The 26,830-nt window shown below is 48.5% G+C and overlaps 1 protein-coding gene across 11 annotated transcripts in view; it reads right to left on the bottom strand.

The window, feature by feature from the left end:
- ITSN1 (intersectin 1) overlaps positions 1 to 26,830 on the bottom strand; it is a 351,280-nt gene that overhangs the window by 256,703 nt on the left and 67,747 nt on the right. For 10 of the 11 annotated variants that reach the window (XM_063956498.1, XM_063956491.1, XM_063956499.1 and 7 more), the window contains 2 exons: positions 22,589 to 22,651; positions 12,476 to 12,568 (listed from right to left, as the gene is read on the bottom strand). In XM_063956498.1, the coding sequence (XP_063812568.1) occupies positions 12,476 to 12,568; positions 22,589 to 22,619 (124 nt within the window). In that variant the 5' untranslated portion in view covers positions 22,620 to 22,651. Of the gene's footprint in view, positions 1 to 12,475; positions 12,569 to 22,588; positions 22,652 to 26,830 lie in introns of those variants that run through there. The other variant, XM_063956497.1, reaches the window with a different exon arrangement.

Below are 26,830 nucleotides of genomic sequence, written 5' to 3'. Positions count from 1 at the left end.
TGCCGAATGGAATCGCTTCGTAAGAAGCCACCATCTTTCCCAGGACTCTTGTGCATTGATGTACTGACACAGTTCCTGGTTTTAGGAGGTTCCTGACAAGTTCGGATAACTCCCTTGCTTTCTCCTCCGGGAAAAACACCTTTTTCTGAACCGTGTCCAGAATCATTCCCAGGAACAGCAGACGAGTTGTCGGGGTCAATTGAGATTTTGGAAGATTCAGAATCCACCCGTGTTGCTGAAGCACTACCTGGGATAGTGCTACAACGACTTCCAGCTGTTCTCTGGACTTTGCCCTTATCAGGAGATCGTCCAAGTAAGGGATAATTAATACGCCTTTTCTTCGTAGAAGAACCATCATTTCGGTCATTACCTTGGTAAAGACCCGAGGGGCCGTGGACAAACCAAACGGCAGCGTTTGAAACTGATAATGACAGTCTTGTATCACGAACCTGAGATACCCTTGGTGTGAGGGGTAAATTGGGACATGCAGATAAGCATCTTTTATGTCCAGGGACACCATGAAGTCCCCTTCTTCCAGATTCGCTATCACTGCTCTGAGTGACTCCATCTTGAACTTGAATTTCTGTATGTACAGGTTCAAGGATTTCAGGTTTAGAATAGGTCTTACCGAACCGTCCGGCTTCGGTACCACAAATAGTGTGGAATAATACCCCTTTCCCTGTTGTAGGAGGGGTACCTTGACTATCACCTGATGAGAATACAGCTTGTGAATGGCTTCCAAAACCGACGTCCTTTCTGAGGGAGACGTTGGTAAAGCAGACTTTAGGAACCGGCGAGGGGGAGACCTTTCGAACTCCAACATGTAACCCTGAGATATTATCTGCAGGATCCACGGGTCCACTTGTGAGCGAGCCCACTGATTGCTGAAAATCTTGAGTCGACCCCCCACCGCTCCTGAGTCCGCTTGTAAAGCCCCAGCGTCATGCTGATGGCTTTGTAGAACCCGGGGCGGGCTTCTGGTCCTGGGCAGGGGCTGCTTGCTGCCCTCTCTTACCCTTTCCTCTGCCTCGCGGCAGATAAGACTGTCCTTTTGGTCGCTTGTTTTTATAGGAGCGAAAGGACTGCGGCTGAAAAGACGGTGTCTTTTTCTGTTGGGAGGGGGTCTGAGGTAAAAAAGTGGATTTGCCGGCAGTTGCCGTGGCCACCAGGTCCGAAAGACCGACCCCAAATAATTCCTCTCCTTTATATGGCAATACTTCCATATGCCTTTTGGAATCCGCATCACCTGACCACTGTCGCGTCCATAAACTTCTTCTGGCAGATATGGACATCGCGCTTACTCTTGATGCTAGAGTACAAATATCCCTCTGAGCATCTCGCATATAAAGAAAAGCATCCTTTAATTGCTCTAGAGTCAATAAAATACTGTCCCTATCCAGGGTATCAATATTTTCAGTCAGAGAATCCAACCACACTACCCCAGCACTGCACATCCAGGCTGAGGCTACTGCCGGTCGCAGTATAACACCAGTATGTGTGTATATACTCTTCAGTGTAGTTTCCAGCCTCCTATCTGCTGGATCCTTGAGGGCGGCCGTATCAGGAGACGGCAACGCCACTTGCTTTGATAAACGTGTGAGCGCCTTATCCACCCTAGGGGGTGTTTCCCAGCGCGCCCTAACCTCTGGTGGGAAAGGGTATAATGCCAATAACTTCTTGGAAATTAGCAGTTTTCTATCTGGGTTAACCCACGCTTCGTCACACACGTCATTCAATTCCTCTGACTCTGGAAAAGCTACAGGTAGTTTTTTCACCCCCCACATAATACCCCTCTTTGAGGTACCAGCAGTATCGGAGATCTGCAAAGCCTCCTTCATTGCCGTGATCATATAACGTGTGGCCCTATTGGAAAATACGTTTGTTTCTTCACCGTCGACACTAGATTCATCTGTGTCGGTACCCGTGTCGACTGACTGAGGTAAGGGACGTTTTACAGCCCCTGACGGTGTCTGAGACGCCTGAGCCGGTACTAACTGGTTTTCCGGCCGTCTCATTTCGTCAACTGACTTTTGTAATGTGCTAACATTATCACGTAATTACATAACTAAAGCCATCCATTCCGGTGTCGACTCCCTAGGGGGTGACATCACCATTACCGGCAATTGCTCTGCCTCCACACCAACATCGTCCTCATACATGTCGACACACACGTACCGACACACAGCAGCCACACAGGGAATGCTCTAATCGAAGACAGGACCCTCTTAGCCCTTTGGGGAGACAGAGGGAGAGTTTGCCAGCACACACCAAAAGCGCTATAAATGTATATAAACAACCCTAGAAGGTGTTGTTTTTGATATAAGCGCTTTTAATATATCAATATCGCCAAATTATGCCCCCCTTCTCTTTGTTACCCTGTTTCTGTAGTGCAGTGCAGGGGAGAGTCCTGGGAGCCTTCCTCACCAGCGGAGCTGAGCAGGAAAATGGCGCTGAGTGCTGAGGAGAATAAGCTCCGCCCCTTTTTCGGCGGGCTTTTCTCCCGGGTTTTAAGAAAACTGGCCTGGGTTAAATACATACATATAGCCTTAATGGCTATATGTGATGTATTTATTTTGCCACTAAAGGTATTTAATATTGCTGCCCAGGGCGCCCCCAGCAGCGCCCTGCACCCTCCGTGACTGAATCAGTGAGACGTGTAGCAACAATGGCGCACAGCTGCAGTGCTGTGCGCTACCTTCATGAAGACTGAGGAGTCTTCTGCCGCCTGGTTTCCGGACCTCCGTCTTCAGCGTCTGTAAGGGGGATCGGCGGCGCGGCTCCGGGACGAACCCCAGGAGGACCTGTGTTCCGACTCCCTCTGGAGCTAAGTGTCCAGTAGCCTAAGACTCCAATCCATCCTGCACGCAGGTGAGTTGGAAATCTCTCCCCTAAGTCCCTCGATGCAGTGATCCTGTTGCCAGCAGGATTCACTGAGATTTAAACCTAAAAAAACTTTTTCTAAGCAGCTCTTTAGGAGAGCCACCTAGATTGCACCCTTCTCGGACGGGCACAAAAACCTAACTGAGGCTTGGAGGAGGGTCATAGGGGGAGGAGCCAGTACGCACCATGTGATCCTAAAAGCTTTATTTAGATGTGCCCTGTCTCCTGCGGAGCCCGCTATTCCCCATGGTCCTGACGGAGTCCCAGCATCCACTAGGACGTTAGAGAAAAAACCTATTTAAACTTTTACTCTAAGCAGCTCAGGAGAGCCACCTAGATTGCACCCTTCTCGTTCGGGCACAAAATCTTAACTGAGGCTTGGACGAGGGTCATAGGGGGAGGAGCCAGTGCACACCAGCTAGTCCTAAAGTTTTTACTTTGTGCCCAGTCTCCTGCGGAGCCGCTATTCCCCATGGTCCTTTCGGAGTCCCCAGCATCCACTAGGACGTTAGAGAAAATATATCTCCTCATCCGATTCCGCCTCCGGTATGTGAAGGACCTCCCTTATAGCAAAAATGAGGGCCTCCACCACAATGGACAGAAAACTGTCCTCGTCCATATCATCATCATCCACATCTGGCTGATCAGAATCAGTATCAGTGTGGAAAACCTGTGTCATGGAGTGTTTGTGTGAAGCCTTCATGGTAACTGTTGCCCTAGCCACACAATGTATGGAGTGTTTTAATACCTGCATCTCTCGCTTAGCTGCTGCTAGCTCAGAATTTACATTGTGAATCATGCTTTTAAAGCTATCCAACCAGTCAGGTGCCTGTGAGCTGGTTCCTTGAGGAGACCAGGAACATTGCTTACACGTGAGAGATGCCGCAGAATTACAAGCAGCACACATAACTAAGTCCTCAGACATGATACAGTACAAAAAAGCACAGCTAAATGCCCCACACCGACCCTAGAAAGTCCTTTGGAGTGACACAGAGGAGCGGACCCAACACACAGAACACAGCAGCACAGAGTGTATGTAGTGTATATAATAACAGTGCAGCGGCGCTACCACTGGCGCTCTCCCCCCTGGTACCAGTTCTGACAGCCTGTAACAGCGTGGGTCCTGGAGGAGCAGTGTGCCTGCAGCCTTGATGATCCGCAGCAGCAAGGAAATGGAGCCTTCCCGCCGCTGGTCCCGCTTCGGAAAGCCCCGGCCCTCACAATGGTGCGCGGTCCCTTTCAATTTTATACTGGCAAAAGGTGTAAAACACTATTTCTGTACTGTATACAGTCCACACAAAGCCTTACAGACTGACCACTGTGGAGTAGCAGCCCTAAGCCAGTTTGTTCGCAGCGGGCACCGCAGCTCCGGGCCCGTGACCACCGTGCGACCTGCCGCCATTCCGCACAGGGGACCCGCTAACCGGGACCCCGGTGTAACACTCACCGCACCAGTATCTTCGGCATCTGTTAGAGGGTGGAGGCTAGCTGCCGGTGTGGGCACACATACTAACGATGTGTGATCAGTACCTCAGGACCTCCGTGTCCTGTCAGCTGGGATTACAAACCATTAATCCTCAGGAGGTTGGTTTGGTCTCCCCTTTAAGTCCCACGAAGCAGGTAGTCTGTCTGCCAAGCAGAGCTACCTGAAAATAATAAACTACATTTAAAGTAAAGAAAAAATCTCTGGAGCTCCAGAGAAGTGCACCCGGCTCCATGGGCACATTTTTCTAAACTGAGTCCGGTGGGAAGGGCATAGAGGGGAGGAGCCAGCACACACATACACACACACTAAACGTTTTAAAAATGCCAAGGCTCCAGTGTACCCGATCTATACCCCATGTTACTAAAGTACAAGACCCCAGTATCCACTAGGACGTAAGAGAAACGCATCTCAGACGCAAAGTCATGTAATAGGACGCACAAGCAGCTTTTGCTGATTAAAACGATATGCAGCATGCCTATATACTGTGTGATTCTGCTCCTGTATCTGCATACAAAACGCTACATTACAGAGTTTTCGTTGAAAACACTGTAACGTGGCATTTCAGATGCAGATAGAACCGCAATTACACGCAGAATATAGCATGCCGCATATTTTAATCAGCTGAAGCTGCTTGTGCGTCCTATTACATAACTTTGCGGCTAAGGCGCATTTTCACAGAAAAAAATGGCAAAACAAGACTCTTGGTGGCATGGCGCGACTTCAAGGGCCGTTTAGCGTTACTGCAGCAGGATGTAAGAGGACACATCTGTAGAATATGACAATTGTACAAAAGTAAAAACACATCTTAGTATTACATCAGCATTAAAACAGCCTATAGTAGATATTTCTGAGTATGTGTGTGGAAGGGATGGGGGGTGCTTGGAAAAAATACCAACAACTGTGCCTTACAATGAGCAGTGAGTGATGATTAAATTGCTGCAATGATAATTCGATTTGGAGCCAAAAAACAAACATACAGTAAGCCAGATTCCCACTACAGACGGGAAGGGAAGCAGCCTGGAATCTATACGTCAGGCTGTAATTGCCACGTTAATGGAATTACACTCCCTGAGCTTGGCATCAACCTGATAAAATGAATGACTGAGGGTAGGTGGAGCGAGCGGTATTCGGATACAGTGCATCCATCCCTCAGGATTAATCAGATTCTGAGCCAGATTAGCAGGAGAAGTTCCCATTAACAGGGGGATGTAAAAGACAGGGCAGTATGTCATCATTTCTGCTGTCCACACCGCCAGTGCTGCAGGTCAGCGATTTCTAACATTGCCTACATCTCACCAGGGGTGCTGGGGCGTCACACGCCAATGTGCGAGATCAGCCATTGTTCTGCAGTCCGTTACATCATTACAAAGCAAAGCCGTTTACCATGTTAAAAACTGCAAGCGAATGTAACGCTCACAGGTACTGCGAAGGTTAAATAGCTACGGATAAGCAACCTGTGGCTCTTAAGATGCTGCGGAACTACAAGTCACAGCATGTTCTAGCGAGAAACTGGCAGAGCATGCTAGAATACAAAGCTCAAACACATTGCAAGACAGCCTGATGCCAGTAAGAGACATAAGTACCGCCATAAATTCATATACCAGTATATTACGGAAGAATCACAAACTACAGTAACGGGAAAAGAACTGTAAAATGAGCCAATTAACGCAGGATGGAAGGAGGCGCTATAAATCTTCCGGTACGCTTGGCGTTCTTCCCGCACTCCTGGAAGAAGTTTGTGGTTTTTCCAGGACCTAATCTCCCAACAGCTGGAGAATCACAAATTGTACTTCTGTGTTCTGCATTCCAAATAAAAGTGCACTATAAAATCAATACATAAATAATAACTAATGTATCAGGAGCTCATAATAAAAAGAAAAGGAGGAAGTAGGTGAGTGACATTTAAATGAGGATGTGAACGGGCGCCAAAGCTAGTATTGTTTTAGAAAAAGCGTTCGAATGGGAGCAGTTCCTGCGGCATAGTCCTAGCCGCCAACATCGGCTTACGACTGGGTCACCATGGGCGGCCAGACAGATCCGATGTGGCCAGTATACAAAGCGGCCTGAGCGGGGATTTCCAGACATGCCCGAAAACGATGCAGTCACTACTGATGTCATCACTGTCGGGAAGAATATAACTATCTGCCAATATGTGGCTGGTAAAAATAAGAATTTACTTACCGATAATTCTATTTCTCGGAGTCCGTAGTGGATGCTGGGGTTCCTGAAAGGACCATGGGGAATAGCGGCTCCGCAGGAGACAGGGCACAAAAGTAAAGCTTTTACAGGTCAGGTGGTGTGTACTGGCTCCTCCCCCTATGACCCTCCTCCAGACTCCAGTTAGGTACTGTGCCCGGACGAGCGTACACAATAAGGGAGGATTTTGAATCCCGGGTAAGACTCATACCAGCCACACCAATCACACCGTACAACTTGTGATCTAAACCCAGTTAACAGTATGATAACAGAGGAGCCTCTGAAAGATGGCTTCCTAAACAATAACCCGAATTAGTTAACAATAACTATGTACAAGTATTGCAGATAATCCGCACTTGGGATGGGCGCCCAGCATCCACTACGGACTCCGAGAAATAGAATTATCGGTAAGTAAATTCTTATTTTCTCTATCGTCCTAAGTGGATGCTGGGGTTCCTGAAAGGACCATGGGGATTATACCAAAGCTCCCAAACGGGCGGGAGAGTGCGGATGACTCTGCAGCACCGAATGAGAGAACTCCAGGTCCTCCTTTGCCAGGGTATCAAATTTGTAAACATTTACAAACGTGTTCTCCCCTGACCACGTAGCTGCTCGGCAGAGTTGTAATGCCGAGACCCCTCGGGCAGCCGCCCAAGATGAGCCCACCTTCCTTGCGGAATGGGCCTTAACAGATTTAGGCTGTGGCAGGCCTGCCACAGAATGTACAAGTTGAATTTTGTTACAAATCCAACGAGCAATCGACTGCTTAGAAGCAGGTGCACCCAACTTGTTGGGTGCATACAGTATAAACAGCGAGTCAGATTTTCTGACTCCAGCCGTCCTTTAATGTATATTTTTAAGGCTCTGACAACGTCCAACAACTTGGAGTCCTTCAAGTCGTCTGTAGCCGCAGGCACTACAATAGGCTGGTTCAGGTGAAACGCTGATACCACCTTAGGGAGAAAATGCGGACGCGTCCGCAGCTCTGCCCTATGTCGAATGGAAAATTAAATAAGGGCTTTTATAAAACAAAGCCGCCAGTTCAGATACTCTCCCGGCCGAAGCCAGGGCCAGTAACATAGTCACTTTCCATGTGAGATATTTCAAATCCACATTCTTTAGTGGTTCAAACCAATTGGATTTGAGGAAATCTAAAACTACATTTAGATCCCACGGTGCCACCTTAGGCACCACAGGAGGCTGTATATGCAGTACTCCTTTGATAAAAATCTGGACCTCAGGGACTGAGGCCAATTCTTTTTGGAAGAATATTGATAGGGCCGAAATTTGAACCTTAATAGATCCCAATTTGAGACCCACAGACAATCCTGATTGCAGGAAATGTAGGAAAACGACCCAGTTGAAATTCCTCCATCGGAGCACTCCGCTGCTCGCACCACGCAACATATTTTCGCCAAATACGGCGATAATGCTTCGCGGTGACTTCCTTCCTTGCCTTTATCAAGGTAGGAATGACTTCTTCTGGAATGCCTTTTCCTTTTAGGATCTGGCATTCAAACGCCATGCCGTCAAACGCAGCCGCGGTAAGTCTTGAAAAAGACAAGGACCCTGCTGAAGCAGGTCCCTTCTCAGAAGTAGAGGCCACGGATCGTCCGTGACCATCTCTTGAAGTTCCGGGTACCAAGTCCTTCTTGGCCAATCCGGAGCCACTAGTCTTACTCCTCTTTGCCGTATAATCCTCAATACCTTTGGTATGAGAGGCAGAGGAGGAAAAACATATACCGACTGGTACACCCAAGGTGTTACCAGCGCGTCCACAGCTATTGCCTGCGGATCTCTTGACCTGGCGCAATACCTGTCCAGTGTTTTGTTGAGGCGAGACGCCATCATGTCCACCATTGGTTTTACCCAACGGTTTAATAGCATGTGGAAAACTTCTGGATGAAGTCCCCACTCTCCCGGGTGAAGGTCGTGTCTGCTGAGGAATTCTGCTTCCCAGTTGTCCACGCCCGGGATGAATACTGCTGACAGTGCTATCACGTGATTCTCCGCCCAGCGAAGGATCCTGGCAGCTTCTGCCATTGCCCTCCTGCTTCTTGTGCCGCCCTGTCTGTTTACATGGGCGATTGCCGTGATGTTGTCCGACTGGATCAACACCGGTCTTCCTTGAAGCAGAGGTTCCGCCTGGCTTAGAGCATTGTAGATTGCTCTTAGTTCCAGAATGCTTATGTGAAGAGACTTTTTCAGGCTCGACCACACTCCCTGGAAATTTCTTCCCTGTGTGACTGCTCCCCAGCCTCTCAGGCTGGCATCCGTGGTCACCAGGATCCAATCCTGCATGCCGAATCTGCGGCCCTCCAATAGATGAGCCTCCTGCAACCACCACAGACGGGATACCCTTGTCCTCGGCGACAGGGTTATCCGCAGGTGCATCTGAAGATGCGACCCTGACCATTTGTCCAACAGATCCCTTTGCATGGAATCTGCCGAAAGGGATTGCTTCGTAAGAAGCTACCATTTTTTCCCAGGACTCTTGTGCATTGATGTACAGACACCTTTCCTGGTTTTAGGAGGTTCCTGACCAGGTCAGATAACTCCTTGGCTTTTTCTTCGGGAAGAAAAACCTTTTTCTGAACTGTGTCCAGAATCATCCCCAGGAACAGCAGACGAGTTGTCGGCATTAATTGGGATTTTGGAATATTCAGAATCCATCCGTGCTGCTTTAGCACCTCTTGAGATAGTGCTAAACCCATCTCTAGCTGTTCTCTGGACCTTGCCCTTATTAGGAGATCGTCCAAGTATGGGATAATTAATACGCCTTTTCTTCGAAGAAGAAATATTATCTCGGCCATTACCTTTGTAAAGACCCGAGGTGCCGTGGACAAACCAAACGGCAGCGTCTGAAACTGATAGTGACAGTTTTGTACAACGAACCTGAGGTACCCCTGGTGTGAGGGGTAATTGGAACGTGGAGATACGCATCCTTGATGTCCAAGGATACCATAAAGTCCCCTTCTTCCAGGTTCGCTATCACTGCTCTGAGTGACTCCATCTTGAACTTGAACTTCTTTATGTACAGGTTCAAGGACTTCAGATTTAGAATAGGCCTTACCGAGCCATCCGGCTTCGGTACCACAAAAAGAGTGGAATAATACCCCTTCCCTTGTTGTAGAAGAGGTACCTTGACTATCACCTGCTGAGAATACAGCTTGTGAATGTCTTCCAAAACCGTCTCCCTTTCTGAGGGGGACGTTGGTAAAGCAGACTTCAGGAAACGGCGAGGTGGCTCTGTCTCTAATTTCAACCTGTACCCCTGAGATATTATCTGCAGGATCCAGGGATTTACCTGCGAGTGAGCCCACTGCGCGCTGTAATTCTTGAGACGACCGCCTATCGCCCCCGAGTCCGCTTGCGAAGCCCCAGCGTCATGCTGAGGCTTTTGTAGAAGCCGGGGAGGGCTTCTGTTCCTGGGAAGGAGCTGCCTGTTGCTGTCTCTTCCCTCGTCCTCTGCCTCGTGGCAGATATGAATAGCCCTTTGCTCTCTTATTTTTAAAGGAAACGAAAGGGCTGCGGTTGAAAGGTCGGTGCCTTTTTCTGTTGGGGAGTGACTTGAGGTAGAAAGGTGGATTTCCCGGCCGTAGCCGTGGCCACCAAATCCGATAGACCGACCCCAAATAACTCCTCTACGCATCGCCTGTCCACTGTCGTGTCCATAAAGCTCTTCTGGCCGAAATGGACATAGCACTTACCCGTGATGCCAGTGTGCAGATATCTCTCTGTGCATCACGCATATAAAGAAATGCATCCTTTATTTGTTCTAACGACAGTAAAATATTGTCCCTGTCCAGGGTATCAATATTTTCGATCAGGGACTCTGACCAAACTACCCCAGCACTGCACATCCAGGCAGTCGCAATAGCTGGTCGTAGTATAACACCTGTATGTGTGTATATACCTTTTTGGATATTTTCCATCCTCCTATCTGATGGATCTTTAAGTGCGGCCGTCTCAGGAGAGGGTAACGCCACTTGTTTTGATAAGCGTGTTAGCGCTTTGTCCACCCTAGGAGGTGTTTCCCAGCGCTCCCTAACCTCTGGCGGGAAAGGGTATAAAGCCAATAACTTCTTTGAAATTAGCAGTTTTTTATCGGGGCACCCCACGCTTCATCACACACGTCATTTAATTCTTCTGATTCGGTAAAAACTACTGGTAGTTTTTTCACACCCCACATAATACCCTGTTTAGTGGTACCTGTAGTATCAGCTAAATGTAACATCTCCTTTATTGCCAAAATCATATAACGTGTGGCCCTACTGGAAAATACGGTTGATTCGTCACCTTCACCACCGGAATCAGTGCCTGTGTCTGGGTCTGTGTCGACCGACTGAGGCAAGGGGCGTTTTACAGCCCCTGACGGTGTTTGAGGCGCCTGGACAGGCACTAATTGAGTGTCCGGCCGCCTCATGTCGGCAAACGACTGCTTAAGCGAGTTGACGCTATCCCGTAATTCCACAAATAAAGGCATCCATTCTGGTGTCGACCCCCTAGGAGGTGACATCCTCATATTTGGCAATTGCTCCGCCTCCACACCAATAACGTCCTCATACATGTCGACACACACGTACCGACACACAGCAGACACACAGGGAATGCTCTATACGAAGACAGGACCCACTAGCCCTTTGGGGAGACAGAGGGAGAGTCTGCCAGCACACACCAAAAAGCGCTATATATGACAGGGATAGCCTTATGATTAAGTGCTCCCTTATAGCTGCTTTTATATTAATATATTGCCATTTATTTTGCCCCCCCTCTCTGTTATACCCTGTTTCTGTAGTGCAGTGCAGGGGAGAGACCTGGGAGCCTTCCTGACCAGCGGAGCTGTGACAGAAAATGGCGCCGTGTGCTGAGGAGATAGGCCCCGCCCCTTTTTCGGCGGGCTCGTCTCCCGCTATTTAGTACATTTAGGCAGGGGTAAATATCTCCATATAGCCTCTGGGGCTATATGTGAGGTATTTTTAGCCTTTTTAAAGGTTTTCATTTGCCTCCCAGGGCGCCCCCCCCCAGCGCCCTGCACCCTCAGTGACTGCCGTGTGAAGTGTGCTGAGAGGAAAATGGCGCACAGCTGCAGTGCTGTGCGCTACCTTAAGAAGACTGCAGGAGTCTTCAGCCGCCGATTCTGGACCTCTTCTTGCTTCAGCATCTGTGAGGGGGCCGGCGGCGTGGCTCCGGTGACCATCCAGGCTGTACCTGTGATCGTCCCTCTGGAGCTTCATGTCCAGTAGCCAAGAAGCCAATCCATCCTGCACGCAGGTGAGTTCACTTCTTCTCCCCTCTGTCCCTCGTTGCAGTGATCCTGTTGCCAGCAGGAATCACTGTAAAATAAAAAACCTAAGCTAAACTCTCTAAGCAGCTCTTTATGAGAGCCACCTAGAATTGCACCCTTCTCGGCCGGGCACAAAAATCTAACTGGAGTCTGGAGGAGGGTCATAGGGGGAGGAGCCAGTACACACCACCTGACCTGTAAAAGCTTTACTTTTGTGCCCTGTCTCCTGCGGAGCCGCTATTCCCCATGGTCCTTTCAGGAACCCCAGCATCCACTTAGGACGATAGAGAAATGCGCACTAAGCTAAAAGTCTCTTACAGTGACATTATTATAGGATTGTATCTTCAGGCAGAGTGATAATCAGCTGCACATGCAATATGCTATATTCCCATTTGCTGACATAGCGGTTACACATTTATATGAAATTCATAGCGGAGACGAAGAGCCACAAAGCAGAATGTCGCAGCCTGATCGCAGCGCTCACCAGACTGACACTCCCGCTGTTAGGGTAACTATAGGATTTTCAGACGGTCATAACCATGAATATAAGGAATCCACACATCACGCTTCATTAGTAGGGCCTGGGGGCAGGTGTAAGAGCCTCAGACCGGCAGGGTGATAATTACCGGTGATGTAGCCCCCGGCTGGCTGGAGACTGTGGAATTGCTGGTCATGTTTTGCTCTTTCCTCCACAGTTATTGCCCAGATGTCCAAATTGCCTATATAGGGGGACAAAAATATAATAATTGCACTTTGTATAGTAACATGAGGAATGCTAAACTAGCGGATTACAATGCAGGTAGACATACATGATTGTAGATATGACCTGCAGAGACCTGGATCTGCACATCAGAAAGTCTAAACACACATTACAGAAAACACACGCAGCTGCTCCTCTGCTTCAGTCCGCCTCGTCACTCAGTCAGCAGCTCAGATACCGGGCTTATACCATGGTGCAAGACGCACGTACACCGATATCCGCTGATACCACGGAGCAAGACGTACGTACACTGCCCACATACACCGATATCCGCTCATACCACGGAGCAAGACGTACGTACACTGCCCACATACACCGATATCCGCTCATACCACGGTGCAAGACGTACGTACACTGCCCACATACACCGATATCCGCTCATACCACGGAGCAAGACGTACGTACACTGCCCACATACACCGATATCCGCTCATACCACGGAGCAAGACGTACGTACACTGCCCACATACACCGATATCCGCTCATACCATGGTGCAAGACGCACATACACTGCCCACATACACCGATATCCGCTCATACCACGGTGCAAAACACACGTACACTGCCCACATACACCGATATCTGCTCATACCACGGTGCAAGCAGCACATACACCGCCCACATACACCGATATCTGCTCATACCACGGTGCAAGACACACGTACACTGCCCACATACACCGATATCCGTTCATAACATGGAGCAAGACGCACGTACACTGCCCACATACACGGATATCCGCTCATACCACGGTGCAAGCAGCACATACACCGATATCTGCTCATACCACGGTGCAAGACACACGTACACTGCCCACATACACCGATATCCGCTCATACCACGGTGCAAGCAGCACATACACCGATATCTGCTCATACCACGGTGCAAAACACACGTACACTGCCCACATACACGATATCCGCTCAAACCACGGTGCAAGCAGCACATACACCGATATCTGCTCATACCACGGTGCAAGACACACGTACACTGCCCACATACACCGATATCCGTTCATACCATGGAGCAAGACGCACGTACACTGCCCACATACACCGATATCCGCTCATACCACGGTGCAAGCAGCACATACACCGATATCTGCTCATACCACAGTGCAAGACACACGTACACTGCCCACATACACCGATATCCGTTCATACCACGGTGCAAGACACACGTACACTGCCCACATACACCGATATCCGCTCATACCACGGTGCAAGACACACGTACACTGCCCACATACACCGATATCCGCTCATACCACGGTGCAAAACACACGTACACTGCCCACATACACCGATATCCGCTCATACCACGGTGCAAGATGCACATACACTGCCCACATACACAGATATCCGCTTATACCACGGTGCAAGACGCACGTACACTGCCCACATACACCGATATCTGCTCATACCATGGTGCAAGACGCACGTACACTGCCCACATACACCGAAATCTGCTCATACCACGGTGCAAAACACACGTACACTGCCCACATATACCGATATCCGTTCATACCACGGTGCAAGACACACGTACACTGCCCATATACACCGATATCCGTTCATACCATGGTGCAAGACGCACATACACTGCCCACATACACAGATATCCGCTCATAACACGGTGCAAGCAGCACGTACACTGCCCACATACACAGATATCCGCTCATACCACGGTGCAAGACGCACATACACTGCCCACATACACAGATATCCGCTTATACCATGGTTCAAGACGCACGTACACTGCCCACATACACCGATATCCGCTCATACCACGGTGCAAGACGCACATACACCGCCCACATACACCGATATCCGCTTATACCATGGTGCAAGATGCACGTACACCGCCCACATACACCGATATCTGCTCATACCATGGTGGAAGATGCACGTACACTGCCAACATACACCGATATCCGCTCATACCACGGAGCAAGACGCACATACACTGCCCACATACACAAATATCCGCTCATACCATGGTGCAAGACGCACATACACCGATATCCGCTCATACCATGGTGCAAGACGCACATACACTGCCCACATACACCGATATCCGCTCATACCATGGTGCAAGACGCACATACACAGACATCCGCTCATACCATGGTGCAAGACGCACATACACTGCCCACATACACCGATATCCGCTCATACCACGGAGCAAGACGCACATACACTGCCCATATACACAGATATCCGTTCATACCATGGTGCAAGACGCACATACACTGCCCACATACACCGATATCCGCTCATACCACGGTGCAAGCAGCACGTACACTGCCCACATACACAGATATCCGCTCATACCATGGTGCAAGACGCACATACACTGCCCACATACACCGATATCCGCTCATACCACGGAGCAAGACGCACATACACTGCCCATATACACCGATATCCGCTCATACCACGGAGCAAGACGCACATACACTGCCCATATACACCGATATCCGTTCATACCATGGTGCAAGAAGCACATACACTGCCCACATACACAGATATCCGCTCATACCACGGTGCAAGACGCACGTACACTGCCCACATACACCGATATCCGCTCATACCACGGTGCAAGACGCACATACACCGATATCCGCTCATACCACGGAGCAAGACGCACATACACTGCCCAAATACACCGATATCCGTTCATACCATGGTGCAAGACGCACATACACTGCCCACATACACCGATATCCGCTCATACCACGGTGCAAGCAGCACATACACAGATATCCGCTCATACCATGGTGCAAGACGCACATACACTGCCCACATACACCGATATCTGCTCATACCATGGTGCAAGCAGCACTTACACTGCCCACATACACAGATATCTGCTCATACCATGGTGCAAGCAGCACGTACACTGCCCACATACACAAATATCCGCTCATACCATGGTGCAAGCAGCACATACACCGCCCACATACACCGATATCCGCTCATACCATGGTGCAAGCAGCACATACACCGCCCACATACACAAATATCCGCTCATACCATGGTGCAAGCAGCACATACACTGCCCACAAACACCGATATCCGCTCATACCACGGTGCAAAACACACGTACACTGCCCACATACACCGATAACCGCTCATACCACGGTGCTAGTAGGACCTAACCCTACAAGGCTGCTCACATACATTTTTACAAATCAAATCTCAATATTTATTTGTTGATTGTATCACACTGAATTTTTATGCATTTCTGAAATAAATGACACAATATTCACAAACGTATATAAAAGGGAAACAAAACAATGATGCAGTTTTTTCTGTTCGCCTCCAGAAAATAAGATTTTACTTACCGATAAATCTATTTCTCGTAGTCCGTAGTGGATGCTGGGGACTCCGTCAGGACCATGGGGATTAGCGGCTCCGCAGGAGACAGGGCACAAAAATAAAGCTTTAGGATCAGGTGGTGTGCACTGGCTCCTCCCCCTATGACCCTCCTCCAAGCCTCAGTTAGGATACTGTGCCCGGACGAGCGTACACAATAAGGAAGGATTTTGAATCCCGGGTAAGACTCATACCAGCCACACCAATCACACCGTACAACTTGTGATCTGAACCCAGTTAACAGTATGACAACGTAGGAGCCTCTGAACAGACGGCTCACAACAATAACAACCCGATTTCTTTGTAACAATAACTATGTACAAGTATTGCAGACAATCCGCACTTGGGATGGGCGCCCAGCATCCACTACGGACTACGAGAAATAGATTTATCGGTAAGTAAAATCTTATTTTCTCTAACGTCCTAGTGGATGCTGGGGACTCCGTCAGGACCATGGGGATTATACCAAAGCTCCCAAACGGGCGGGAGAGTGCGGATGACTCTGCAGCACCGAGTGAGAGAACTCCAGGTCCTCCTCAGCCAGGGTGTGCCCCTGACCAAGTAGCAGCTCGGCAAAGTTGTAAAGCCGAGACCCCTCGGGCAGCCGCCCAAGATGAGCCCACCTTCCTTGTGGAATGGGCATTTACATATTTTGGCTGTGGCAGGCCTGCCACAGAATGTGCAAGCTGAATTGTACTACACATCCAACTAGCAATCGTCTGCTTAGAAGCAAGAGCACCCAGTTTGTTGGGTGCATACAGGATAACAGCAAGTCAGTTTTCCTGACTCCAGCCGTCCTGGAAACCTATATTTTCAGGGCCCTGACAACATCTAGCAACCTGGAGTCCTCCAAGTCCCTAGTAGCCGCAGGTACCACAATAAGCTGGTTCAGGTGAAACGCTGACACCACCTTATGGAGAAACTGGGGACGAGTCCGCAGCTCTGCCCTGTCCGAATGGACAATCAGATATGGGCTTTTGTGAGACAAAGCCGCCAATTCTGACACTCGCCTGGCCGAGGCCAGGGCCAACATCATGGTCACTTTCCATGTGAAATATTTCAAATCCACAGATTTGAGCGGTTTAAACCAATGTGATTTGAGGAATCCCAGAACTACGTTGAGATCCCACAGTGCCACTGGAGGCACAAAAGGGGGTTGTATATGCAGTACTCCCTTAACAAACTTCTGGACTTCAGGAACTGAAGCCAATTCTTTCTGGAAGAAAATCGACAGGGCCGAAATTTGAACCTTAATGGACCCCAATTTGAGGCCCATAGACACTCCTGTTTGCAGGAAATGCAGGAATCGACCGAGTTGAAATTTCTTCGTGGGGCCTTCCTGGCCTCACACCACGCAACATATTTTTGCCACATGTGGTGATAATGTTGTGCGGTCACCTCCTTCCTGGCTTTGACCAGGGTAGGAATGACCTCTTCCGGAATGCCTTTTTCCCTTAGGATCCGGCGTTCAACCGCCATGCCGTCAAACGCAGCCGCGGTAAGTCTTGGAACAGACATGGTACTTGCTGAAGCAAGTCCCTTCTTAGCGGCAGAGGCCATGAGTCCTCTGTGAGCATCTCTTGAAGTTCCGGGTACCAAGTCCTTCTTGGCCAATCCGGAGCCACGAGTATAGTTCTTACTCCTCTACGTCTTATAATTCTCAGTACCTTAGGTATGAGAAGCAGAGGAGGGAACACATACACCGACTGGTACACCCACGGTGTTACCAGAACGTCCACAGCTATTGCCTGAGGGTTTCTTGACCTGGCGCAATACCTGTCCAGTTTTTTGTTCAGGCGGGACGCCATCATGTCCACCTTTGGGCTTTCCCAACGGTTCACAATCATGTGGAAGACTTCCCGATGAAGTCCCCACTCTCCCGGGTGGAGGTCGTGCTGAGGAAGTCTGCTTCCCAGTTGTCCACTCCCAGAATGAACACTGCTGACAGTGCTAACACATGATTTTCCGCCCAGCGAAGAATCCTTGCAGTTTCTGCCATTGCCCTCCTACTTCTTGTGCCGCCCAGTCTGTTTACGTGGGCGACTGCCGTGATGTTGTCCCATTGGATCAATATCGGCTGACCTTGAAGCAGAGGTCTTGCTAAGCTTAGAGCATTGTAAATTGCTCTTAGCTCCAGTATATTTATGTGGAGAGAAGTCTCCAGACTTGATCACACTCCCTGGAAATTTTTTCCTTGTGTGACTGCTCCCCAGCCGTTCAGGCTGGCATCCGTGGTCACCAGGACCCAGTCCTGAATGCCGAATCTGTGGCCCTTTAGTAGATGAGCACTCTGCAGCCACCACAGAAGAGACACCCTTGTCCTTGGAGACAGGGTTATCCGCTGATGCATCTGAAGATGCGATCCGGACCATTTTTCCAGCAGATCCCACTGAAAAGTTCTTGCGTGAAATCTGCCGAATGGAATCGCTTCGTAAGAAGCCACCATTTTTCCCAGGACCCTTGTGCAATGATGCACTGACACTTTTCCTGGTTTTAGGAGGTTCCTGACTAGCTCGGATAACTCCCTGGCTTTCTCCTCCGGGAGAAACACCTTTTTCTGGACTGTGTCCAGAATCATCCCTAGGAACAGCAGACGTGTCGTCGGAGACAGCTGCGATTTTGGAATATTTAGAATCCACCCGTGCTGTCGTAGAACTACTTGAGATAGTGCTACTCCGACCTCCAACTGTTCTCTGGACCTTGCCCTTATCAGGAGATCGTCCAAGTAAGGGATAATTAAGACGCCTTTTCTTTGAAGAAGAATCATCATTTCGGCCATTACCTAGGTAAAGACCCGGGGTGCCGTGGACAATCCAAACGGCAGCGTCTGAAACTGATAGTGACAGTTTTGTACCACGAACCTGAGGTACCCTTGTGAGAAGGGCAAATTGGGACATGGAGGTAAGCATCCTTGATGTCCAGGGACACCATATAGTCCCCTTCCTGGTTCGCTATCACTGCTCTGAGTGACTCCATCTTGATTTGAACCTTTGTATGTAAGCGTTCAAATATTTCAGATTTAGAATAGGTCTCACCGAGCCGTCTGGCTTCAGTACCACAATATAGTGTGGAATAGTACCCCTTTCCTTGTTGTAGGAGGGGTACTTTGATTATCACCTGCTGGGAATACAGCTTGTGAATTGTTTCCAATACTGCCTCCCTGTCGGAGGGAGACGTTGGTAAAACAGACTTCAGGAACCTGCGAGGGGGAGACGTCTCGAACTTCCAATCTGTACCCCTGGGATACTACTTGTAGGATCCAGGGGTCCACTTACGAGTGAGCCCACTGCGCACTGAAACTCTTGAGACGACCCCCCCACCGCAGCTGTTTGTACGGCCCCAGCGTCATGCTGAGGACTTGGCAAAAGCGGTGGAGGGCTTCTGTTCCTGGGAATGGGCTGCCTGCTGCAGTCTTCTTCCCTTTCCTCTATCCCTGGGCAGATATGACTGGCCTTTTGCCTGCTTGCCCTTATGGGGACGAAAGGACTGAGGCTGAAAAGACGGTGTCTTTTTCTGCTGAGATGTGACTTGGGGTAAAAAAGGTGGATTTTCCAGGTGTTGCCGTGGCCACCAGGTCCGATGGACCGACCCCAAATAACTCCTCCCCTTTATACGGCAATACTTCCATGTGCCGTTTGGAATCTGCATCACCTGACCACTGTCGTGTCCATAAACATCTTCTGGCAGATATGGACATCGCACTTACTCTTGATGCCAGAGTGCAAATATCCCTCTGTGCATCTCGCATATATAGAAATGCATCCTTTAAATGCTCTATAGTCAATAAAATACTGTCCCTGTCAAGGGTATCAATATTTTCAGTCAGGGAATCTGACCAAGCCATCCCAGCGCTGCACATCCAGGCTGAGGCGATCGCTGGTCGCAGTATAACACCAGTATGTGTGTATATACTTTTTAGGATATTTTCCAGCCTCCTATTAGCTGGCTCCTTGAGGGCGGCCGTATCTGGAGACGGTAACGCCACTTGTTTTGATAAGCGTGTGAGCGCCTTATCCACCCTAAGGGGTGTTTCCCAACGCGCCCTAACTTCTGGCGGGAAAGGGTATAACGCCAATAATTTTCTATCGGGGAAAACCCACGCATCATCACACACTTCATTTAATTTATCTGATTCAGGAAAAACTACAGGTAGTTTTTTCACACCCCACATAATACCCTCTTTTGTGGTACTTGTAGTATCAGAAATATGTAACACCTCCTTCATTGCCCTTAACATGTAACGTGTGGCCCAAATGGAAAATACGTTTGTTTCTTCACCGTCGACACTGGAGTCAGTGTCCGTGTCTGTGTCGACCGACTGAGGTAAATGGGCGTTTTAAAGCCCCTGACGGTGTTTGAGACGCCTGGACAGGTACTAATTGGTTTGCCGGCCGTCTCATGTCGTCAACCGACCTTGCAGCGTGTTGACATTATCACGTAATTCCCTAAATAAGCCATCCATTCCGGTGTCGACTCCCTAGAGAGTGACATCACCATTACAGGCAATTGCTCCGCCTCCTCACCAACATCGTCCTCATACATGTCGACACACACGTACCGACACACAGCACACACACAGGGAATGCTCTGATAGAGGACAGGACCCCACTAGCCCTTTGGGGAGACAGAGGGAGAGTTTGCCAGCACACACCAAAACGCTATAATTATACAGGGACAACCTTTATATATAAGTGTTTTTCCCTTATAGCATCTTAATATATATAATCATATCGCCAAATAAGTGCCCCCCCCTCTCTGTTTTAACCCTGTTTCTGTAGTGCAGTGCAGGGGAGAGCCTGGGAGCCTTCCCACCAGCATTTCTGTGAGGGAAAATGGCGCTGTGTGCTGAGGAGAATAGGCTCCGCCCCCTTTTCGGCGGGCTTCTTCTCCCGTTTTTCTGAGACCTGGCAGGGGTTAAATACATCCATATAGCCCCAGGGGCTATATGTGATGTATTTTTTAGCCAGAACAAGGTATTCTCATTGCTGCCCAGGGCGCCCCCTGCAGCGCCCTGCACCCTCCGTGACCGCTGGTGTGAAGTGTGTGACAACAATGGCGCACAGCTGCAGTGCTGTGCGCTACCTCATGAAGACTGAAAAGTCTTCTGCCGCCGGTTTCTGGACCTCTTCGCTTTTCGGCATCTGTAAGGGGGTCGGCGGCGCGGCTCTGGGACCGGACTCCATGGCTGGGCCTGTGTTCGATCCCTCTGGAGCTAATGGTGTCCAGTAGCCTAAGAAGCCAATCCATCCTGCACGCAGGTGAGTTCACTTCTTCTCCCCTAAGTCCCTCGTTGCAGTGAGCCTGTTGCCAGCAGGACTCACTGAAAATAAAAAACCTAAAAACTTTTTCTAAGCAGCTCTTTAGGAGAGCCACCTAGATTGCACCCTGCTCGGACGGGCACAAAAACCTAACTGAGGCTTGGAGGAGGGTCATAGGGGGAGGAGCCAGTGCACACCACCTGATCCTAAAGCTTTATTTTTGTGCCCTGTCTCCTGCGGAGCCGCTAATCCCCATGGTCCTGACGGAGTCCCCAGCATCCACTAGGACGTTAGAGAAATGTACAGTACAATTTAAATATATACTATTACCCATTTTATATACCCCTAATTTAAGTAAAGCAATTAATTTGCACACTAAAAACATAGCAGCCATCTGACACACTTTAAGAACCCTATAAACTTTTTGTATGGCCAATAATAGACTTCTACATTCGTTTGTCTGTTTTGGGGTACAGGCAGATTTCCCCATCATCACCTATACCTAACACCTGTAACACAAGTAGGAATCATCACGTGAAGGCCGGTTTCACTATTTTCTAGTTGATCAACGCAATAAAAAGTAGCGCGCATATGGGTGACAAGCGGAATTATTGTGCAATAGGTGCGTTAACTTACTACGCTATCGCGGCTAATTGAATTCCCCCCTAAGTATTTCACACAGAAGACTTCCACACAATTCAATCACAAACAGCTTGCACATCATCACTAATAGTGTTTTTAGGCTGCGTAACCTCTCAGGTATTTACTCTCAAAATTATAGTACTACACTGACGTAAACCGCAATTCGATTGGTTGCACTGGAACTCAACACGTGTTCTCCAAATGTCATCAGCCAGCGTATGCTGACTATATCAATGTACGCATACATGAACACAGCACACCGCCATCAGATTCCTGGGGGCAAATTTACTAAGATGGGAGTTCTATTTAAGATGGGATGTTGCCCATAGCAACCAATCAGATTACAGGTATTATCTTCTAGAAGGTGCTAGATAAATGAGAAGTATAATCTGATTGGTTGCTATGGGCAACATCCCATCTTAAATAGAACTCCCATCTTATTAAATTTACCCCCTGGTCTTATTATTCAAATGTATTTAATACATGAACATAGGCACAAGTCTAACATTCTAACTAAATGGGTAATCTTTGCATTGTACATTGTGCAAAGTGTATGAAATATATTTAAATGGGCTCCACACTGTCCATCTCAGAAGTCAATAATCCTGAGTCGTACACATTAGAGCTTTATTTTACCGGGCATGATTATCGCCCGAGAATGCGTAAAATGGAGACGTCCGTCTCTACAGAGATTCCTCTTACCCCCAAATGGCGCAGCTGCAAATTGAGCCATGGTTGTGCCCCGTTTAGCTTCCTAGATGGTGCCTACAAAGAAAGAGAAAATAAAAATATTTAATCAACAATAAAACCTACATTTGACTTTAAAATGTTCCTATACTAAAGAACAAAATACAAAGCACACACAGCATTACAAATAAACCATTCAACAGAGATGACAGGCGACGGGTCACTCTCAACAGACGCAGTGGGTTGCTTTTGACTATCTAGACTATAGGAATACAACTTCCAGCATGTACTAGGCATACTGCAGCTCATTATTCCACAAAAGCTAAAAACTCCAGTTCTCAGTGCACGCTAACCCCTTTTTTCCAGGTGTCCTCACAGAAATCGCAAGTGAAATAAAAGGACCCCCACCTGTGTAAGTCAGTCAGTAATGAGTACATTTGTGGTACAGCAGTGAGTATGGAAAACATGCACTGCTCGTGTGTCCTGAAAACTGGATTTGGCAAACAGTCCGTCCCCAGCATTCCATACAGGGCCGACGGCAGGCTTAGGGCACGTACTAGTGACTACGTTTAAGGTCTTCCACCCTTTCTACACACCCAAGGTGTGGAGTGGGGGTGTTTAGTAAATAAGTCATTACTGGGTGACAGTTCACTAGTGCCTGGCAGGCAGTATAAGCTCCAACAGCTGATTAGTAATGAAAGGGGACGGAAGGCTCCTGTAATCCAGCAATAGTTACCTGCCCAGCCTGTTCCCCGCCACTCCCCCCCCCCACAGGCACCAAAGCAGTATTTGCCAAATTTACGTTGTATTTAAAATTTAAAGGACTTTCGCCACAACAATCCATTTCACCTGGCACACAAAGCAAACATTAACACATTTATATTTTTAATGTTTTTTTTTATTTATTTTTATCACAACTGCATTAAAATTGTGCTTCTGGTTACACAAGTAATAAAAGTATTCCAAATATATTTAAAGTTGTCTGACCTCTTACATCACAGACGTGTCTGGCAGCTTGCCATACACTGCGCAATTACCGTATCATCAGCCAATTATCTAGTTATCGGCCCGATGACTGTCCAGTGTACGGGAGTGACCGAGCATCAACTACACAGGTCTGCAAGATTGGGGTCATTAAAAATTGTCTGCAAGACTGATTTTTATGGTTTTTGGCATGCGGATTTCAAAAATGTCTCTATCATGCAAGTTTTTTTCACAAAGTGAATGCGAAAATATGGGGAAAAAGCATATTATTATCATCCTTTATATGGCGCCAAATGGGATCTGCAGCGCCCAATTACAGAGTACATTAACAAATAAGCAAAATAAGAAGACAGTGAATTTCAATGCAATATAATATAATATAGGACAAATACAGGGTTTTAAACAAAGCTGCGTCAGACAGCACTGAAATAAGTATCAGGGCGGCAGAAAACGGAGGGATTTGGTGCCATCAAAGGGCGGATTCAAAAAGAAGATCGGTTAAGTAAGAGATGAAAAAGCACATGAGGGAAGAGGACCCTGCTCGTGAAAGCTTACAGCCTAAAACGGAGGGGCACACAGATGGGGTAGAAAGTGAGCGTGGGCCAGAGACGGCTGGGTTTGGTGAAGAAGTGGGTCTTCAGAGCCCGTTTGAAGCTTTGTAGAGAGGTGGAGAGTCTGAGGGGGAGAGGTAGAGAATTTTACAGAGAAAGGGAGCAGCATGTGCAAAATCTTGGACCTAGGAGTGGGAGAAGGTAATCAATAATAATAATAATTACGTATTATGGTTGAAACATTTGTAAAAAATATGATTTTGATACCTACCGGTAAATCCTTTTCTCGTAGTCCATAAGGGATAGAGGAACACATTGGTACGACCGGATATAGACGAGTCCAAAGGAGCCAGTGCACTTCAAATTTCTTCAACTGGGTGTGCTGGCTCCTCCCCTCTATGCCCCCTCCCACAGGCGTTCTAGGTAAAACATTGCCCGAAGAAGAAATGACATACTTGAGAGAAGGAACATAACAAGTGTGGTGAGATTTACACACCAGCACACCATAACATAACCAGGCCAGCAACAGCTGGCAACACAAAACAGCAACAGCTGAACAGGTAACACATAACAGAGAACCTGCAGAAAAGTCACCACACAGAGGCGGGCGCCCAATATCCCTTATGGACTACGAGAAAAGGATTTACCGGTAGGTATTTAAAATCCTATTTTCTCTAGCATCCATAAGGTATATTGGGGAACACATTAGTACGATGGGGATGTCCCAAAGCTTCCAGAACAGGCGGAAATGTGCGGAGACAACTGCAGCACCACCTGCCCAAACTGGATATCCTCTTTGGCCAGGGTATCAAACTTATAGAACTTCACAAAGGTGTTCTTCCCTGACCAGGTAGCAGCATGGCACAGTGCAGGGCCGAGACTCCACGGGCAGCCACCCAGGAAGACCCCACCGATCTTGTAGAGTGGGCCTTCAGAGACTGTGGAACAGGTATGGCTGCCGACATGTGGGCCTGTTGGTTAGTAAGCCTAATCCAACGAGCAATGGACTGCTTTGAAGCAGGGCAACCCTTTTTCTGCGCATCATACAGCACGAACAAGGAATCCGTCTTTTGTGACACAAGCCGTCCTCTTCACATAGATCTTCAAGGCTCGCACCGCATTCAATGCCTCCGGAGGGGCAGATGTGCCAGAACTGGAAGGAATCACAATAGGTTGATTCAAGTGAAATGCGGAGACCACCTTCGGCAGGAACTGCTGTCTATTCCTGAGCTCCGCTCTGTTTTCGCAAAAGACAGTATGGATTTTTACACGATAAGGCCCCCAATTCTGAGACATGTCTAGCAGAAGCCAGGGCCAGTAACATCACTGTCTTTCATGTGAGGTACTTAACTTCTACCGTCATCAGAGATTCAAACCAGGAAGACTGTAGAAATCTTAACACCACATCCAAATCCCAAGGTGCCGTAGGCGGCAAAAACAGATGTTGTATGTGAAGTACACCTTGCAAGAAGGTCTGGACTTCTGGCAACATAGCCAACTTCTTCTGGAAGAAGATCGAACAAGCTGAAATCTGGACCTTAATGGATCCCCGACGTAAGCCTTTATCCACTCCAGTCTGCCGGAAACTAAGGAATTTTCCCAAGTGGAACTCTGCAGACGGATAAGTGCGTTCCTCACACCAGGAGACATATCTCCGCCAGATATGATGATAGTATTTTGATGTCACAGGTTTCCTGGCTTGCACCATAGTAGCAATGACTTTTTTGGAAAGACCTTTGTGAGCTAGGATGTTCTGCTCAACTTTCATGCCGTCAAATAAAGCAGTCGTAAGTCCGGGTAAACGAACGGTCCTTACTGAAGAAGATCCTTTCTTACTGGCAGAGGCCAAGCGTCCAGAAGAGCCGCGCACCACACTCTCCGGGGCCAATCCGGAAAATCAGGATGCCCGATTCTCTTGAGCACCCTTGGAATCAACGGAATCGGGGGAAATAGGTAGACCAGCTGGTAAGGCCATGGCGATGTCAGCGCATCCACTGTGCTCACCTTAGGGTCTCTGGTTCGCGAGCAATAGCAGCGAAGTTTCTTGTTGAGGCGAGACGCCATCAAATCGATCTGGGGGCAACCCCACCTGTCGGTGATCTGCTGAAACACCTGAGGGTGTAGTCCCCACTCTCCTGGGTGGAGATCGTGACGACTCAAGAAGTCTGCTTCCTAGTTGTCCACTCCTGGGATGAAGATTGCGGACAGTGCTCTTGCATTTCTTTCTGCCCAGAGGAGTATTCTTGACACCTCTCATATGCAGGCTCTGCTTTCTGTCCCTCCTTGTCGACTGATGTACGCCACCGCCGTGGCATTGTCCGACTGAACCTGTATTGCCCGATCCCGGAGTAGAAGGAAAGCCTGAATCAGAGCACTGCAGATAGCCCGAAGTTCAAGGATGTTGATCGGAAGCAGGGCCTCTTGGGCAGACCACCTGCCCTGGAACTGTGCCCCCAGGGTGACAGCTCCCCATCCTCTCAGAATCGCATCCGTCGTGAAGAGGATCCAATCATGAATCCCGAAGCGTCGATCTTCCAGCAGATTGGAAGACTGTAAGCCACCCAGGAGTGAAATCCTGGCCTCGGGTGACAGCTGAATCATCCGGTGCATCTGAAGATAGGAACCGGACCACTTGTTCAGGATGTCAAAATGAAAGGGTCTGGCATGGAACCTTCCATACTGTATCGCTTCGTATGAGGCCACCATCTTTCCCAACAATTTT

This window comes from Pseudophryne corroboree, chromosome 2, assembly GCF_028390025.1.
Source record: "Pseudophryne corroboree isolate aPseCor3 chromosome 2, aPseCor3.hap2, whole genome shotgun sequence".
NCBI lineage: Eukaryota > Metazoa > Chordata > Amphibia > Anura > Myobatrachidae > Pseudophryne > Pseudophryne corroboree.
Note: the sequence above shows the minus strand (reverse complement) of the source record. Positions and strands in the feature narration are given on the sequence as shown.